This window comes from Lepisma saccharinum, chromosome 27 (genome assembly GCF_977018435.1).
Source record: "Lepisma saccharinum chromosome 27, izLepSacc3.1, whole genome shotgun sequence".
Lineage (NCBI taxonomy): Eukaryota > Metazoa > Arthropoda > Insecta > Zygentoma > Lepismatidae > Lepisma > Lepisma saccharinum.
This window is the reverse complement of record NC_139255.1, coordinates 23,048,223-23,068,591: the sequence shown is the minus strand read 5'-3', so window position 1 is coordinate 23,068,591 and position 20,369 is coordinate 23,048,223. Positions and strand designations below refer to the sequence as shown.

The 20,369-nt window shown below is 38.1% G+C and overlaps 1 protein-coding gene across 1 annotated transcript in view; it reads left to right on the top strand.

Annotated features, from left to right (window-relative positions):
* The window catches only part of LOC145980376 (dipeptidase 1-like), a 217,116-nt gene that overhangs the window by 117,424 nt on the left and 79,323 nt on the right, over positions 1 to 20,369 (top strand). Inside the window, exon 6 of the mRNA XM_083113440.1 lies at positions 13,116 to 13,185. Within this exon, the coding sequence (XP_082969566.1) occupies positions 13,116 to 13,185 (70 nt within the window). The remainder of the gene's footprint in view (positions 1 to 13,115; positions 13,186 to 20,369) is intronic.

Genomic DNA, 20,369 nt, shown 5'->3' with positions numbered 1-20,369 from the left:
GTTAAAAACAACTACTTGACAAATGATAAGACGAATCGATATTCATTAGTCCCAACTTAGAATTTTGAGTAAGGCATGGATCATCATGTTCTATCATTTATTTCATAACTTCATTAATCATCCTCATCGCTTTTGTTGACGTAAGTGCTAGAAAAGTAATATAAAATAAGCAAAATTAAAAAATGAAGAAGTGACATTTTCAGCTATTTCACGCAGCGACTCAGTTACATGTAGACAAAGTTTCATTAATCGGGAACCAAGGGCACCATCGTTCTGCTTCATTGTCATTTTCCCTCCACTTTGCCTGCCGCGATTAACCTGATGTTGATTAATGCAACATTAATAAAAATAACCAACCAACGAGACAATTCACAAAGTGCAACAAAGAAGCTCATATTATAAATAACAAAACTATGTGATATTATGCTAATTTGGAATTTAGTAATAAAATGAGAATTTTGAGGAGTCCAGTTAAGTGGTTGCACATCCATTATGATATCATCAAATTGTACGAAGCGTGTCAACACCTACGTAAAGTGCCACTCCCCGTGATGCAATATGCGGTCCAAAGCCCGGGCGTTAAGATCAAATTAGTTTTGGTATTGTTTTTATTAGTAATTGCCTCAGTTTTCTTCCTCTGAAGTTAAATTATTCATGACGACGATTTATGATTACATAAAACACATGAATGAATATACACAATCAACCCATTTTGATCGGAACTCGAATTCGGAATCTTGTTAGCCAAGAAATACAAATATACACAAGGCATGAGTGTTTCATTGGAGATGTTCCTCTACTTCCGTCATTTTATAACTAATATATTTCTTTAATATACAATAATAAATCACAACTACCTAAAAATAAATATTATATTGCATTTTCACATGCATATGTTTTTTTACAGTAAGTGTGTTAACTGGCACTTGTTTATTTAGGTGGGAAAAGTAAGGTGAAACCCTATGCTTAGCACCACGCCATGAAAGCTTATAAGGGGTGTAGGGGTAACGCCCCACACTTTCTTGATCCGGTCGTGAGTGGGGGTGATGTGATCAGCATCACGCCCCTGACCGCCTTTACCCCCAAGGGTTTCCCCCAGGTACCCATGTCATTCGACGCTGGGTGGACGCCGGGGCCGCTTCCAACGTTCCAGGAATTAAACCGGCCGGGGATCGAACCCGGGGCCTTTAGCATGGATGTCAGACGCGTTACCAACTGAGCCACCGCGGCCACAACTTATTTAGATTAGCCTGTTTATTTCGTGTGTAGTTAAAGATAGGAAAAATGCTTGTGGAACTGTTACGGCTGTAAGAATTCCGTCTGTGAAGGAGTGGTTAGCATAGTGCACTACGATGTCTGATGTCCGGGCTTCGAATCCCGGCGTGCGTATGGGTGTTCTTTGTGAGTGCCCCTTGATCAATTTCATCATATCACTCATCCTCGTTGTCGCGATTAGCAAAATGTGAAACAAAAACGATGCTAAATAACTAAATAAAAAGAGTTTATAAGAAGCATTCTTATTTCCGGACGTGTCCTACATTTTAGAGTTGTGTCCGTCCTCCGGAAGGAATTTGAAAGAAATCACAATGTCTTATACGTATTTTGAGCATCACATAACTTCAAATTAAATGCAGAAACATAAAGTCTGAGAGAAATCTGAGATAATGTGGTTCCTTGGAGAAGTATGCTTAAATCAAAGAACGTGCACGCTTGCTACTGGATGTTCGAAAAAAAAATACAATCCCAATTCAGAAATTACTTTCTGATTTTGTAGATCCGGGAAAGTCCGGATATGTGTATAAAAATGCTTTCTTTGTGAAGTTTTATCGATACTCTAAGTGTCGGTAATTTGTTCTAAGTAACACGTTTCATTCCAGAAATTACATAAATACTCACTCTTGGAGAAATAAGGCACGTAATTCTGTTTTTTTCCTAGTGTATAGTAGTCTTTTACATTTTAATAATCAAGAACTTGCGAAATTGTGAACTTTTATCTTCAAGGATTGTTTTCCTTTCCTGGCTCCGTCTCAATGAAAAACGTTCCATCCTCCATACACAAGTTGAAATCACATGCGGACGGGCTATTAAATTAGCAGTTGGTGAATTTTCAACTAAACAGTTCACTTCAATTAATGTTTGAGCTGAAGATGTGTCATATTCTCGTTATATGCTAATATGTCATAGTAACCTATTATATTTACTGCAAATGCGTTTGTGTCCATCATTTTGAGACAGTTTTTCCTACTTTCCGCCGAAGAGTGATATGATAGCTCTATGTGTGATGAAAACTGTTTTCACTCAATTTCTAATATCATTAATTCCAGCATTTCCTTCAACTTCTATTACCTTCTTATTACCTCCAATGCTTACTCGACGTTTCCTTCGTGCTCGACCTTTGGGTTCAGAAATGTTTACAACACCCCCATCTCAAACGTGTAAATAGCAGGAAACAACACTCTGGAAGACCATAATGTATACAACTTGTTTACTACATATTTTACGAAAATATTAGAATGCTAGCTTGATATAACAGTGGATTGGAACGAACGAAATAAAATACCTGTTTTATACGCACACTGGAACGAGCGCAGGCCTGCTGTGAGTCACTCTGGCAGTGGAGGTCAATGGTCGAAGCAGTTGGTGCTTGCTTGCTACAATCAGGCATGTATTACCTTAATCTAGAGTTTTATTTCAGCAAGACAGCGCGACAATTGTTTTTAAAAATAAGCGAGAACCCCTATTTTCTAACATGTACGAGCTCACATTTTCTAAAAGTAATACATTTTGAGTTAGATTGAGACACAGTGGCGGCGATTATTGTGGGAGGCAGTTGCTTCCTCCACACTATTTGCTTTTTTGCCTCCGCACTATTGTCTTTTAATGGATAAGCCATGTCCACTAAGATAAAGTAAAATATCTCCCCCACCCTAGTTTTTGCACCAAATCGCCGCTACTGTTGAGCGCTATTGAGTCAGATACATTTAGCACTAACACAGATTTGCAATAAATAGAAAATCAGATAATGCACATCAAAGTGTTCGCCTTTATCTTTCTTTCTATTTGTGTGCGTCCAAATTGCTCCAAATTCATTACTTTTAAGGTAAATGTTTAGACCTACAAACGACTACGGCTGCAGAGAGAGAGAGAGATGTGCATTTTCCATCAGCCCCTTCAATTACATAATAAAATACTTATATGTAGTTCTAAGACAAGAGTCAATTCTCACATTTACATGTAAATTGCATGCTCAGCAGCTTCAAACTATTACATATTGGTTACTTTCATTGTCATAACATCCCAGAAATCAACCAGTTAATTACTACAGCCAATGTTTAATGAGCACACAACGCTTCTACATAACAATAATTTATCATATTCTTGTAGTGATGTATGACCAAGAAGCGAAACAAAAAAGAATGAAATGTCACAATGCATAAGAAAGCTATGGCTTGGAAATATTCTTGCATATATCACCTACAATTATTTTTTTCCCTTTTTCAGTCCTTTCACACTTTCCTCGCATTGTACATTATCTCTATGTTGGGTGCATTTTTACTGACGCCAGTTTTCTCTGCCTCTAACATCCATGTCGCAATAAGGAAGACGCATGACTCCGCGGAAAGTTCTTTATAATGAGAAAGCGCTATCGTGAGTATGCAGCGGAAGTGATTAACAATCCCAAATCTATTACATGAGGAGAGGTTTCAACATTTCTCACTACTCTGAGTCAAATCCTTGCTGGCTTCAGGATAAGGTAACGTGAGAGTTTCATTGGTAGTTCTTTTGCAATGAATAGACCTGTAAATGTATAAAATAAGATTTAGCCATAAGCATGTAGTAAGCTACGTATTATTTGAATTTCATATCGCTTTAACCATGATAGGTTAACTGTTATATAGGGGGAATGTGGACGATGACGTCATGAAGTAGACGTTAGAACAAAAACAGAGATCGACTGAGATTCGCATCATATTTTATCCAGGAATTCTGGGTTCATTTAAGCTTGTAACTAAACGCACGGCCATGAAAATAGGCTGCTGGGCAGAATTGCGCTGGTGCCACATATGGGAGAAACAAGGCGAGAGCGAGATAAATGTAGCTGGGTCCCGTGCACTGTGTGTCAACGTCAACCGGGCTGAGTTGCCTAGTTCGAGCGTCAGACAGATCTCTCTCCATGGCACTCTCATCCCTCACCTCTCGAGCAAATGCTGTCATTTCGAAGCACGTGGATTACAAAGACCAACTCTACAACGAGATCTTCCATTCTCTTAATCCTCCGAACACACGGGTTTGTGCTCAGACGTGGCAACAGCGCGAACTTCTTCCTCCCACCTAATTTCATGGCCCTGCGTATAAGAATGGTATCTTGACCAGAAAAGAAACGGCAGTGTCTCGGTCTAGTCTTGACTTGTAAATTCTTGTCAAGTCTAGATTTATAAGTATTCGTCCTCGTTTGGCTAATCGTGACGATGAGGATGAGGGATGATTTGATAAAATTGATGAAAGGACATCGATGAAGAGTTTACACCTTTAAACTTGAAACTATTAATTATTAGGATCTCTACTTAGAGAAATAATTTATGGCTAAATCATATTCATGAATCTTAAAAAGAGCACACAGAGCATGCTATGTAAATGACTAACATTTATGAACAATATGGAAGACAATTGTAATAAAAACGTCGCAAGTAAATGCAAACTTTTAGTGAGTTTGTCCACCGAATAAGCAGAAGGAATCGCAACCAAGTATTGTCGACTACACGTAGTCCTGACAAAAATAAATATAGCTGAGAGGGTCTTGGATCAATACAATGTTGATGCAAGGACAAAGGAGATGTGGAAGTGGTTTTAGATGGGAGTTCGAAGCTAGTAAGTGGACGAGCTATTTTGCGTTCGTTAAAAGGTGCAGGTTCTGGAGTAGACACAATGCCAACCCTTCCACGAAAAAATTCAAGGGAATGAACGAGATTCAAGCGGTGAAATGTTTAAATGTTCGGTAAAATATGTTAAAAAAACGAATTAGGCCTTATGCTCTTGTGTCCCCTTTTATGTAAATTAATTTCGCACAATGTGTTAGTACTGTATCCTCTTCATTTAATTTTCTTGCAAAATTAGTTAAAAAACTTATTTTCGTAACCTGAATTCTCGTGCACATTTTATTGAGACATAGTCATTTTTACCTAATTTGTCTTCTACAATTTGTTTGGACAGTGTCCCTACTTTCTTGTAACAAATGTTCTCCGAATGATGATTTGAGATATACGATTTCTACGCTAGTTGTATGATTGTCGCCTTACAATCAAGGGGCCCCAGGGTATTTCCTATCGAACTTTAAATTCTAGGTCCATTCCTGGTGAGCCTTTCTGTGCATAAAGTGGATTAGAAAACAAACGTTATGAATTTCTAACGACTATGCTAATGTTATTTAGAGTATTACAAATTTCATTTCATTAGCATTTGTATTTATTCAATTAAAATATATTTAAAAAATAATTTAGTCAATTACTTATTTTCCATTTTCAGGAACCTAAAAATAACACAAGAATGGTTGAAATGATTGAATTATACAAAAATGCATTTTATAACATTTATCACGATATTTTTCATATTTATAATGATATTTCATTATTAGTCATTAGTCATTAAATAAACCGAGTAAATATGGTATCAAGGTATATGTTCTGGCCGACAGTAAATCTTTCTACTCGGTTTCATCCAAAATCTACATAGGAGCCGGCACTCATGTACCAGGATTGTCAGTTCCAACACAAGCTGTTATGGATTTGGTATCTTCAATTTCGGGAACTAACAGAAATATTACCACAGCTAATTATTACACGTCAATTTCTTTGGCAACTGAGCTGAAACATCGAAATCTGACCTTAGTTGGGACAATGAAAAAGAACAAAGCGTGCATTCCACCAAGCCTCTTGGCGAAAGCACCAAAAGGAACTGTTCAATACGCCTTTGATCATGCAAATAATTTTACTCTATTGTCCATTGCTCCAAAGAGAAACAGAAAAACAAGAGAGTTATATTTCTGTCCACTATGTAGCCCCAAAAAAGACAGATGTTGGTACTGGAAAACAAGAAATAAATGTATTTTATAACCAGGAAAAGGGTGGTATGGACAGCTATGATCAAATTTGCAGCTTGTACAGCACATCAAGGAAAACAAACCGTCGGTCTATGAGGATCTTTTATGGAATGATTGACAGCTCTGCTTTGAACGCATTTGATATTTTCACTGAAAATGTGCCCAATTTTGGAGAACGTAAGAAAGTCAAACGACAAAAGTACTTGAAAGGACTGGCCATTGCTTTGATCATACCACATGCACGTCAGAGACTGGAAGTACATCAAATACCGCAAGATGTTAAGCAAGTCATTCGCAGTTGTGGCATTTTATCAGACATACCCTCATCACCTACAAGGACAACCCAGCGCCATTCAGGACAGCGGATGAGATGATACATTTGTCCCAGATCAAAGGACAAGAAAACGAAGTTCATGTGTAATGAGTGTAATAAGTTCGTGTATGAAGAGCACAGCAAATGGTTATGCAATCAATGTCATTACTAAATATATTCCCAAAATTAATTACGAGTCATCAGAAACTAGCAAATACAGTGTTGCCCGACCGTTTTAGTGTTTTGATAAACATTTTCTGTAATATAATATCCTTTTTTAATGTGAGGTCAAACTGACCCGATGGTAGTGCCAGAGTAGGAAGCTAATGAGGGATGATGGGAAGATAACCGATAATTTTTAGGCAAGTCTAGATTTTGAGATTTTGATGAAAGTGATCTGGTTGTCATGTACAAGAGAACTTTACTTAGTTTTTTCCCGTGTTTGTGTGCTTCAATCCAACTCATATTCAAATTGATACCTGTGAATATGGATACTAGTGAGTTAATCATTAAAGACCACATTTGGAGCTTTTAGCTTTTTTTGGAGCTTACTTGTACACAGGGCATGCCTTTGCGTAGCAAAGTCGATATACAGTAACTGGTGAAGCGGATAGCATATAATATACACAAAAAAGGAGCGATAATCTCGATTTTTTCAGAAGGCATTGCTATACTTTTTCTTTCAGTTGGAATGTGCGGTTCAAGGACATGCACCCAGCTCCGCGCTTCCTTCTTCCCCACTCCTATGCATTCCCCGTGCAGCACGCAATGAACAGGCAGAAGGCGTGTGTTGGTTGTGTTTGGAGGTGAAGAAGCTACTGCGTGGGGGAGACGATGCCGTGACCTTGAAGCGTGACCTTAAACAGGTCGAAAATTGGCACTAAATAAAAAATGAAAATTATTGAAATAACACACAATGCAAAATTGATATGACGGATAAATATTATTCAAGCATCAGAAATACTAACTTGAAAAGAAGGGCTCGTTATATCTGCTTTCCTCATTTTTCTATCTCTTCCATTCTAGTTCATTATTTTCCTTCCATTTCCGTTTACTTCTTCATCTTCTTCCTATGTGTTTCCTCACACGAATTTATCTTCTTTCCTTTCCATTGTCTCTAATTTCCTTTCCTATCTTTTCCATTCTACTCTATTAATTTCCCTCCATATCTTATTACTATTCTATGATCTCTGTCAGTGGCGGCGATTAGGGGGAGTGAGGGGGCAATTACCCCCCACTTTGTGCCACTTTTGCTCCTGCATTATAATAAACCTTATGAACCAAGGGAATGTAAACTGTCCTTGCCCCCCGCTCCTCCCCGTTTTGTCACCTTGCCCACACAGTTTTGGAATCGAATCGCTGCCACTGTTCTCTGTATTATTTCTTGTCCATTCCTTTCCTTTTAGTATCATTTACTCCCTACCCTTTCGTTTCTTTACCATTCAAATCCATAATTTTACTTTAATTTCGTTTCATTTAGTTTTACTTTTTCCATGTGTTTATTTATATAATTTCCTTTTCCTCGCTTGTCTTCCATTCTACTCCATTAATTTGCTTCCATATTGTTTTACTGCTTGCTATTTCTTTTCTATGATTTTTTGTATTTTTTCTTTGCCCTCAGTTCTTATTTTAATCTCATTTTTTCCCTATATCTTCCTTTCTTTACCATTCCATTCCATTACTTCACTTCTACTTCTTTTTCTTCATATCTCTATTTCTATGTGTTTCTTCATTTGCTTTCCTTCTTCTTTTTCATCCTATCTTTTTCGTTTATTTCCTTTCCTTTCCTATATTTTTATTTCCTTTCCTGTATCATATTTTCATTTACTTTCCTGTATCATATATCCATTTCCTGATGTATTCTTAAATCATATTTCTTGAAAAGGTTTCGAAAGACAAGATGCAATTGTCAAAACGTGTAGAGAATATCTTTCAGTTTACACAAAACTAGGTCTACGTAAATTAATTAAAATTAGAAAACTTTAGACTGAACGCTTTCTAGTGCCACTTGACAAACATAAAACACACTTAGATGAGGACATAGTATCAGCTGGATTTTTGAAAAATACAGTAGATATGACTGTTCCTAGTCTCGATCGGATGGTCGTTCTTCTTAACAAATTGGACGTTTGTAACAATTCATAATCGCTTATATTATAACTTAGGATGAGCAGATACCCACCCTTTCCCCTGACGTTATCATCACAAAAACACGTAGAAAGATATATGAGAACGGGAATAATGTGTCTTTGAATCGATCCCATGTACAGTCACGGACAGTTCTGGGTTATAAGGACCTACCTCACTGAATGTAAGAGTTTTGCTTGCCAAACCTAAGGATATAACTTGACAAATTTAAAAACAAGACGCTGCAAATAGCTGTTTCACATCTCGCACCAAATTTCCGCACTCCATTCTCCGCAGCGAGGTTGGTTCGCAGTGTTGCAACCTGGAGAGAGCGGAATGTTCTGAGGATTTTCAAAGCAATTTGTATTCTACCTGTCGGAGTGCAGAAATTCAGCTCACCTTTCGCCAACGACTCTTTTCCTTATTTTAAAACTTGGCCTCCCCGATGGCGCAGTGGTAGCGTCGTCGCCTTGTAATCAAGAGGTTCCGGGTTCGATTCCGATGGAGGCACATAGTGGTTCGGATCCGATTTTAAACTGTAGGTCCAGTCCCGATTAGCCTTTATGTGCATAAACTGGACTTAAAACAACAAATCGATCCAATCCAATTCTTTTAAAACTTGAGAAACCATCCATTTAGATACTCCCGTGGACTTGAAAAGATCATACTTAAATTTATGTAACTCCTTCTGATTCCGCAAATATGTTGCAACATTGTAAATAATTTATCTGGCCTGTCCTCTAAGGGGCTTTCCAGAGCAGATTGTGGATTTCGTTGGACCCGTTGATTTGATTTTTGCATTTAAAAAATATGCAGCCAAGATTAAAGAGCAAGAACATTTCAATCCTTTAAAAAATAACACAGCGTGTTATCACATTGCCTTTTCGTAGTGATTGTTGTACGATAAACAAAAGAACCCCCACCTCACTCGGCTTAAAAAAAAAAAAAACAGGCCACTGCTCGATGTCCCAATCAGAAAATGAAGTCATTCGCCCAGAAGATTCTCTTCGTTATAAACGTTAACGCGCGTGCGTAATACTACCCCCCGCACCGCACGTATTTTCAAAGACTGGATTAAATCAAATGAACCACTGATAAACTGATATGAGCCAGCATCGTCAATCCACACAGTAAAAATAGTTTGTCATATTTGTTTTAACTTAATTTTGCTGAGTTGTCACCACTGGTACTCTCAAGGCCAGACCAGTACGTAGAATAGTGGTGAGGAGGATGACGTAATAGAAAGTGCTCCGCAGCGATCTGTGCATATCGTAACTTAACTTTTCAGGCTATAGCTACCATCCTTCATGGGGACCTCTGATATTTATTATTTCGAAAAATCTGACTGTTTGTCAATGAGAGTCAAAAATTGAGAACAGCCAGTATTATATCGACTTATCCATAATTATTTATAGTAGCAGGAATATCATATGTGGGTAAATAGCCGATAAGATAAAAATTTTAATAAACATAAGTTATAGTGATTTGTGTATCGATCAAACTACAAATGCTACAGATATAATTAAATTTTTTGTACTGAATTGGAATTGCAATGATAATTTATTATGATACGGATTATCCATACATGCAAATTCCTTAAAAACCTATAACCAATAAACCAGGTATGTGCTAATGTACTGATTAGTACCAATTGTACATATCGCAATTACGTAGCAAATATAGCTCCAATTGGTTGACATGTAATGAGACCATTTCGTTTACAAGTTTACTTGAAATGACAAAGGTCTGATGTGTTTAGGACGAAAGGGTCATTTGTGTTTGGGAAGGATAAAGAGGAGTGATGCGTGGTATCTGAACAAGCCTTTCCTCATATTCGCTGATCAATTTGTTGAAACAACAATACTTCGAGGTTTGATTTCAGGCACGAGGAAATTACTAATAAATGTTTGCAGATTACGCTCTTCTCTCTCTCGGAACGATGGAGCTTCTATTGTCTCTGCAAATACGAACTGGGTTTCGATTACGAAGTCAAAATTGAAGAGAACATTTCGTAGAAATGCAGGGAGAGGAAACTAAAGGGGTACTAATAACTGGTCTAAAAGCTGATTAGCTGGAGGAAGAACATATGAGGAATGGAATAGTGAATTTAATATAGGTTTTAATATTTGTGTTATGTCGAAGTCTACGTAAAAAGCTGAGGTTGTTTCTTTTTCACTTCAGACCTCGGAGAGAGATGTAGAAGGGAGAGAGGGAGAGAAATAGAGAGAGAGCAAGGAGAGGGAAATGGAGAAAGGGTGAGAAGCAAGAACTGAGATTCGAAAGGAAACGTGAAACTGATACAATATTTGAAATAATGCTACCACCAACTGGTAAAAATGACATTCCCCTCCTCCTCAATCATTACCGTCACTCACATTTCTTAAATTAGCCATTATGGTTATTTAGAATTTAGGTGATCCAGCCAAAAGCGGGTGTCTAACTGCTTGATTGATTGATTGTGATTTTTTTACTCCGCTTTTCTGACACTTTTGGCTAATAGCAAAGATGAGGAGGAGTGATGATATGATGAAAGCACACTCACAAAGAACACCCATGCACAGGCCGGGATTCGATCCCGGGACCTCTCGCGAGGGTTGTCTGAATGTCATGGGTTCAATGACCGATGTGTGGATTGACTGGCGTTAACTCAGTCTGAAATGAACACGTACCTAAAAGCAACCCTGGGAGGTAAAAGCTACCCAAGAGTGTTGCTGATCACATCACCTCAACTAATGGCCGAGATTTTGAGCGTGTAAGTCCCCCAATATGTCTTCACGGCAGGTTTGGGTAACCAATGACTGTTCTGAGACTAAAAATATTGATCATTCCATCAGCGATATGGTCTTAAATTTATTTTTCATTTTGACCTGAAATTTGGGGTTTTGCTGGCATCCTCAGAACATGCTGAATCCACAAAAACTGGCAATTTCTAATCTCTTCCAGCATTGCTTCAACCTTCCATTTATTTCGGATTTCTTCATTTATAATTTCTCCCGTAAGGGTACTCCAATTAAATACCGTAAAAATCTAATTTGTGAAGAATAATGTAATCTAGCTTTATCATGATGACGAAAAGTTCAACATTCGCTACCGTATGGGCGAGCCGGTTTTGATATTATGTTATAGTATCTAATTTGAAATTAAAGATATTAAAGAGGAAATAAAAAGTAAGCTTAATTCAGGAAATGCGTGTTACTTTTCTCTTCATAAACTTCTATCATATCTTATAATAAACTAAATGTTAAAATATACAAAACAGTAATTTTGCCTGTAGTATTATATGATTGTACGAAGTGGGACTGACAGTTTTTAACAGTGTGTTATTATAATATGGCAAGTAGTAGCTAGAAACGAAAGCATATATTTTGAAAGCAAACTAACCAAGTTTTGTTGGAAGCAGTTGCAGCTCAGTATAGCTCCACATGAGTTGGTGTTTTAAGTTCACTTTATGCACATTAAGGCTAATCGGGACTGGACCTAAGGTTTAAAGTGGAATCCAGACCACTGTGGGCCTCCACCGGTTTTAAACCCGAACCCTTTGATTACAAGGCGGCGACGCCACCACTGCGCCATCGGGGAGGCCTAGGTCCACATGAGCTCCGTTTGTTGCACGGAGAATGTTCAGCCTGTATTCAATCTCCCTCCGCATGTTCTGTAGCATCTGAAGGGTTAGAGAAGCAAGGGCATTCCGAATACGGTCCTGCAGTTCTTCTAGATCATCTATCTTTTAAACAGAATACACCATGTCTTTGATGTAGCCCCAAAGAAGGAAGTGCAAATGGGTAACAACAATCTTCTGCAGAATGGCAATGGGAAATGAATATATTTTCGGCTTGTCATTTGGTTTAATTTCGTGCAACAACTGCACCTCGTGTGCGTATAAACGCAACCGTTTCTGCACGACTTCACTTCGTAGCTGCCATCTCGACTTCCGTGGGCTACGCCTGCTTTTTCTTGTACCGACGCCATTTATGTTTGAGCTATGCTAGTGCCACCACCGCTAGTTGTACACGTATGGAAATTTGCTGAACCAAACTCCCAATTGTACTAATGCTTCTGCGATACTTTGTTAACAAAATACTCGGTGTGTTGAAATGTAATAACTATTTAAAAACTGCCAGTTACAATCCGGACAACCTGTAATATATACATGTACATATGTATGTATGTATGTATGTATGTATGCATGTATGTATGTATGTTTGTACAAGGTATACATATGCCGGCCTCCGTGGCGGAGTGGTTAGCATATCGCGCTACGACGCCATGGGTCCGGGGTTCGACTCCCGACCTGGGCATGGGTGTTTGTTAGTGTACATTCAATTTCATCGCATCATCACTCATCCCCATCCTCGCAATTAGCCAAAAGTGGCCGAAAAGGGAAGTAAAATAATGAAAATCAACAAATCATTAAGCATGTATACCTATAGTATATATGTAATAAGATGTGTTATTTTTACATGAATTAACTTGTTAACTTGTTTGTCAGTCTAGATTTGTAAAGAGTTATTTATACTTTAACTTCTTTAGTATAACATAAACCTTGTACAACTTGCTCATTGCTTCGCTCCTTGTTAGGGCAGACTGCTCCACGGTAGATGCTCCAGGACAGATTCCGGACCACGGAGGCCTCACGGACTTTGGGAAGGTAGGTGAACGCTCCACTGGGTTCTCATTGTTGCTCCTTCTTACTTGACTAAATAGCATGTTATCATCTTGTTTTATTGCACTGTTTTTCAAATACAATAAGAACAATAGCTATTAATTAACATGTAAGACGTGTATTTTTTTTAACAGAAACAATTTAGTAAATAAAGTGTTTTCGATTTCAATTCCTATCTATCTAAAGTGCCAAATCGATTGTACAGACGCAAACGCATTTTGGGGTAATTTAATAATTATTTCTAACTTCGTTAAGATCTGCATTATATTAGCAATATAATACAAGCAATGCGTCATGTCTGGTACGTACTGAAATCACAGGTAAGTGCAGTTTTTGAATCAACATACATTTATTAATCAGAAAACAATCGGTTGATTATCATGTGCATAGATTAAATTCTCCGATGAATATATTGTTTTAATTTATGAATAGGGGCGAAAATTTATTTCTCCTTACATAAACGCAAGCTGACTTTGTTTATCCGCACGTCAATTATCCGCAACGTCAGTTATCCGCACACTCAAAACACAGGTACAGTACTGTAATTTTGGCACGTACTGTACGTTTATTACGAGTGATTCTCATTTTCTCTGCCTTTTGTTTTCTTGTACTGTATACGTATGTAGTACTGTGTACTATATGTATAAAATAAACCTGTACTGTACGTGCTTTTCTTTGTTAAATATATACATGTTTGATTACTAATTCACTCTCTAGCCTTCTTAAACCCGAAGGTTCATGGCTCCAGCAATACAGGCATTCCATCTGTCCCTCTCTTGAGCAAGATCTTTTCCATCCCCACCGATTTCCTTTAGTTCCATCTCAACGTTGTCCTTTTATCTTCGCCTTGGCCTTCCTACAGGTCTCACCATCAGGTTTCCCAACAATAATCCTGTAAACTTCTCTTTCCTCTCCCATTCGTGCCACATGGCCTGACCACCTAAGTCTTCTTGATTTAATTATTCTAATAATATTTGGACATGAATACAAATTATGTAGTTCTACATTATGTGGCCTTCTTCACTCACCTGTCTCCTCATCCCTTTTAGGTCCAAAGATTTTCCTAAGGATCTTATTTTCAAATACTCTCAATTTATGTTCCTCTTTCAATGTAAAGAACCAAGTTTCACATCCATACAATATTACAGGCAAAATTACTGTTTTGCATATTTTAACTTTTAGTTTCTTAGATATTAAACGAGAAGACAAAAGTTTATTAAGAGAGAAGTAACATGCATTTCCTGAATTAAGCCTACTTTTTATTTCCTCTTTAATATTATTTTCATTTGTTAATATTACTACTAAGTATTTGAATTTGGAAACTGGTTCAAACGAGTTGTTATCAATAATTAGATTTTGATTATTATCTAACACTTGGTTTCAGCCTGTAAGCATATATTTAGTTTTCTCTGATTTAACTTCCAAACCTATCTCTTTAGCATGTTTTGAAAAATTATTTTAGCATTACTTTTAATTGTATTTATATCATCCCCTAATAAGTCTTCATCATCTGCATATGCTAACAACTGAGTCACACCATTAAAATGTAGTCCTTCGTTAGTTTCTTTTACCTTCCTAACAGCATATTCTAAGGCAAAATTAAAGAGCAATGGAGATAATGCATCTCCTTGTTTTAACCTATCAAGAATTGTAAATTTGTCACACACATTAATACCCACACAAATTTTACTTTCTGTTTCACTGGTGAATACTTTTATCATACTAACAAGCTTCTTAGGTATTCCAAACTCTACTAATATATTATATAATTTATCTCTTTGCTTTTTTGAAATCAATGAATAGCTGATGGATATTTTTATTATATTCCAACTTTTTTTCAAGTGTCTGTCTATTGTGAAAAATTAGATCTGTAGTTGATCTGTTACGTTTAAATCCACATGTTTGATTACCCGCAAAAATCGTTATCCACATAACCTTCTGTCCCAATTAATGCGGATAATGGACGTGCTACACTATTTGATTTTGCAAATCACATGTGATGTAAAGAATCCTCTAATTTCATTATCTGAACAATGATTATCCGTTACTCTTCAGCCGATCATACGTACCACGTAACCTTTGTTATTTCACATAAAATTATTTGGATCCGTAAAATGACAAGATCTCAATTAATTCCCCATTTACAGAATGTACTGAAGAGCAGGCTTGCCGACAGTTTAAATCAATTAAAATTGGATATGCAAGAACATACAATCCACATACGGTAAAGCGTTGTTTCTAGCATCTATTATTTACATTATTATCATTTTCATTTTATAATCCTTAACCCCTTATCTTTGCTCTTCTAATTCTGTTCTCTACTGTCTATGTCTCATTCCATCTCCTTCTCTTTCTTATTTTTGTTCTATCTCTTTCTCCTTTCCTTACTATGCCTCTCTCTCTGAGACTGTCCTATTCTCAATCTGTGATGTTAAAAGCTAATGTTTTTTTTTATTTTATTGATGTCGTTTTTAACTTATGCATGTTTGTTTTTATATATATTATTATAGTGCTCTAATTGCGCTGTATAAAAGACTTTATATCTAAAAAGAAAAAGGAAAAAAATAAATTGTTGTAACCATAGCAACGAGAAATAACAAGTACTTAAAATGGTGATGGAAGTAGTGAGATTTTCTTCGCCTGTGTTGTATTTATTTTAAGTATAACGATTATCGTTAATGACGCAATTTTATTTGCATTGTTAATCGTTCTGCAAGTTTAAGCGCAGTGGCGGTTATTATCTCTCTCTCTCTCTCTCTCTCTCTCTCTCGTCCTCCCTCTTCCTCATTTTCTTTCTATATTTTTCCTTTCATTTCTATGCCCCACTCTCTCTCTCTCTCTCTCTCTCTCTCTCTCTCACTCACTCCATCTCTCTCTCTCTCCCTCTCTAATTTTTCTTCTATCTCTTTCTTCTTTCCTTTCTATTCCTCTCTCTCTCTCTTTTCTTTCTCCTTTTCTATCTATTCCACAGATTTTTCTCTCTCTTTCTCTTTTTCCTTCTATCTCCTTTTCCTTTTCTTTCTATGCCTCTCTCTCTTTCTCATTCCCCTCTCTGTATCTTATTTAGTCTATATCTTTCTTCTTTCCTTTGCATTCATCTCTCTCTCTCTCTCTCTCTTCAATATTTCTTCTATCTCTTTTTCCTTTCCTTTCTATGCCACTCTCTCTCTCTCACACACACACACACACAAACTCCATCTCTCTATCTCTCTCTCTCTCTCCCCTTCTCTCTCTCACTTTTCTTCTATCTATTTTCCTTTCCTTTCTATACCTCTCTCTCTCACTCAATCTATCTCTCGCACTCAATCTCTCTCCCTCCCTCTCTCTCTACCATTTTCTCTCTCTATCTCATTTTTCTTTATCTTTCTGCTTTCTATTCTATTCCACCCGTTTCCTCTCTCTCTCTATATATATATACAGAGTGAGGCACCTAAAAGTACCACCTGAAATAGCGAAAAAACCAGAAACAGTAGCGATGGGAGGTTTGCGGGAAACAATAATATCAAATGGGGCTCGTAAATTGGAGGTATGGGGTGGGTCGAAAAATATCGACAATTGGGGCATCTGGAGCAAAGTCATATTTTTTTAAATGGAACGATATACAATAACATGCATAATATAAAAGAGCACACGAAGAGAAACACAACGCCGTTGGTGCCCGACCCTGTGGCCGAGTGTTAGCACATCGCGCTGCGACGCCAAGGGTCCCGGGTTCGAATCCCGGTCGGGCTTGGTTGTTTGTGAATGTCCATTCATCAATTTCATCATTTCATCACTCATCCCCATCTTCGAAAATTGGCCAAGAGGAACAAAACGCGAAGTAAAAGAAACTAAATCAATAAACAATAAAAACAACGCCGTTGGTCTCATGCATCTACTGCACATAGGAACGAAGATATGGCCATGTGAAAATATGTAAACAAACTAACAAGTGGCCCACTTGACCGTCAGTACCACGGCATGTAAGACTTCTCAGGTGCCTGACAGAACTGCCTTTACGCAGAGCAAGTTTTGATAGCAGGTCCACGAGATCGTGTTAATCCATAGCAAGCAGTCGTAGTGGTAAAAGCGAAGATTATGGTGTTCACAAACATAGAAAAAGCGGACATGATCCTGATTTATGGGGAATGCCGAAAGAATGCCTCAGAAGCCTACCGTGTGTATGCAGAGAGATATCCGGACAGACGACAGCCATCTCGACGTCTGTTTGGTAAGTTATTTATTAAATTAAGAGACACCGGAAGTGTAACACCACGAGCACGTGCGCGGAACAAGCCAACTACAGATGAGGCAGGTGCAACAAATGTTCTCGCCGCTGTTGCTGTGAATCCGCACGTTAGCTCCCGTTAAATTGCCAGGGATGCTGGGATGAGTCAGCGAAGTGTATTGCGCATTCTGCACACACACAAGTTTCACCCATATCATATCTCCCTCCATCAGGAACTTCACGGGAATGATTTTGTGGACCGTGTTCGGTTTTGCACATGTATGTTACGACACGACACACCCGATTTGTCAAGTATCCTCTTCACTGACGAGGCAACTTTTACCAATCATGGAAATGTCAAGCTAAGGAACATGCACTATTGGTCGGTGACAAATCCACATTGGCTTCGCCAAGTGGAACGCCAGCGCCCATGGAGTGTGAACGTGTGGTGTGGTATAGTGGGTGAACATCTCATTGGCCCTTTTTTATACAAGGGGCACTGAATGCTGACCGATACATACAGTTTTTACAACATGAACTGCCTGTACTATTGGAGGACATACCACTTCAGACAAGGAGGGAAATGTGGTACCAACATGACTTGTGCCCAGCTCACAGTGCAAGACGCGCTACAGCATGTGTGGAAAATACATTTCCAAATCGTTGGATTGGACGTGGAGGGCCTGTCAAATGGCCGGCTCGTTCCCCAGATTTGTCACCGTTAGACTTTTTCCTGTGGAGAAAGCTGAAGGACATTGTCTACCGGGATGTGCCAACAACTCCAGAGGATATGCGGCCTGTAGGCCTGTAGGGACATTCCCTACGAGATGCTACATTCTGTGCAACGATCTTTGCGTGGGCGCCTCGTTGCCTGTATCGCAGCTGACGGCCACCACTTTGAACACAGACTTTGACAGGTTTTCGCTTCTTACGCAGTGGTTCTTCGACATACTGTCATGGTCATTTTCATTATGCTGTAACACTGTCAAATACATGGTGCTGACGATGTCTACTGTATTTTTTCTTCCTTTAACACGTTCTGTCTTCATCTTGTCCAATGTCTTCCGACATCTCATACTTGTACATGCCGTGGTACTGACGGTCAAGTGGGCCACTTGTTAGTTTGTTTACATATTTTCACATGACCATATCTTCGTTCCTATGTGCAGTAGATGCATGAGACCAACGGCGTGTGTTTCTCTTCGTGTGCTCTTTTATATTATGCATGTTATTGTATATCGTTCCATTTAAAAAAATATGACTTTGCTCCAGATGCCCATTTGTCGATATTTTTCGACCCACCCCCATACCTCCGATTTACGAGCCCCATTTGATATTACTGTTTCCCGCAAACCTCACATCGCTACTGTTTTTGGTTTCTTCGCTATTTCAGATGGTACTTTTAGGTGCCTCACGCGGTATATATATATACGTTACGTGGTGGAGATTAGCGGGCCTTTTCATTTTTTTAGAAATGAAAAGAAATTGTTAACCGGTTTAAATTCAACCCCACCCCAAATCTCGTTACGTGGTGGAGATTTGGGCTTCTCATCCATTTCCTCGGAAATGCCATGAGAAAATAGAATGTTATCTAGTAGAGGTTTCAACAATCAGTTTAAATTCAACCCCACCCCAAATTTTGTTACATGGTTTTAAATTCAAATCCCACCCCAAAATTTTGCTCATTTATTTAGTTTTTTTGGTATAGCCTTGCCAAAATTAATTTTGAAAATAAATAGGGCTTAAAGCTTTTTGCATTTATGGGGGGAGAAGAATGTATATATGCCATGATAGATGTTTAGTCTAACATGAGGATGAATTCGATTAAATTTATCGACTTCGAGTCTGGGTCGGTAATCAGCGAAATGTAAGAATGCGGAGGAACTGCGCCCTAGCTCCGTCGCGGTTACCCGCGTCGGGCTGGCGCTATGGTATCAGGAGCGTCCGGCATTCCGCGTGGCGGAAGCTTCGATGTCGGATTTTAGGGAGGCCCATTTCATCAAAAATGTGGCCGGCCCAGGGACGTCCGTGGACGATTCCCTATCAATCTGCTCCTGGTAGCTCTGTGGTTCACTCACGAACCCGGTACCATGGCTACGACAAAATTCCCAACTGGGAAATTTTTTACCATCCAGAATTTTAATTAAGGAATAAGGGAAAGGCATTTAGATTTGAAGATTTCTTGCATTGACAGTGATTTTAGAATTTTTTATATGATCTTGGATACGAAAATTATTACAACGTTGGTTATGAGGATGCAGTAAGCTACAGTGAACAGTAAACGATTTTACCCTTAATATTTTAATTAATTAACAACGTGGATTACAAGTGGATTTTAAAGTTATTTATGAATGAGGAAAATAAATTAGTGCCACCGAGTCAGAGTCAATCAGCACTATGGTGCATTTTAACGAGTCATAGCACAGAGTATGCTTGTTTGAGTCAATATTTTGTTATTATTATTAATTGAAATTCCTTAAAAGTTTAATTTAAATTTGGTTTAAAACTGACCGTAACTTGTAAATGATTTAGAATGCTTGAACTATGACTGCTAAGACTTTTGCAACGAGGATATTACATTTTATACATATATAGTTTTGGGAACGAATAAGGCCCCGAGGACCACTCATTTATATTCTTAATGACTGAAGTCTCCTAGCACCTCATGAAGGGAGCTTAGATTAAGGAGATAGTCAAGTTTATACGAGATAGTCACTTGCCTTACGTTACCTTAACTTACGCATACATTGCCTGAAAATTTTAATTCATGTTAATATGTAAAGAAACGAAACGCTAATTATATTCCTCGACACGCATGTACAAGGTTCGTACCGTGATTTAGGGTATAAACCGCCCGATTAATTAAAAGTTCTAGTTGAGAAGTAATAGATGTATAATTAGGCTGCAGTGACGAGAGATGTCCGTTCACAGGTAAGCAGTAGTGACGAGAATGAATGAATCC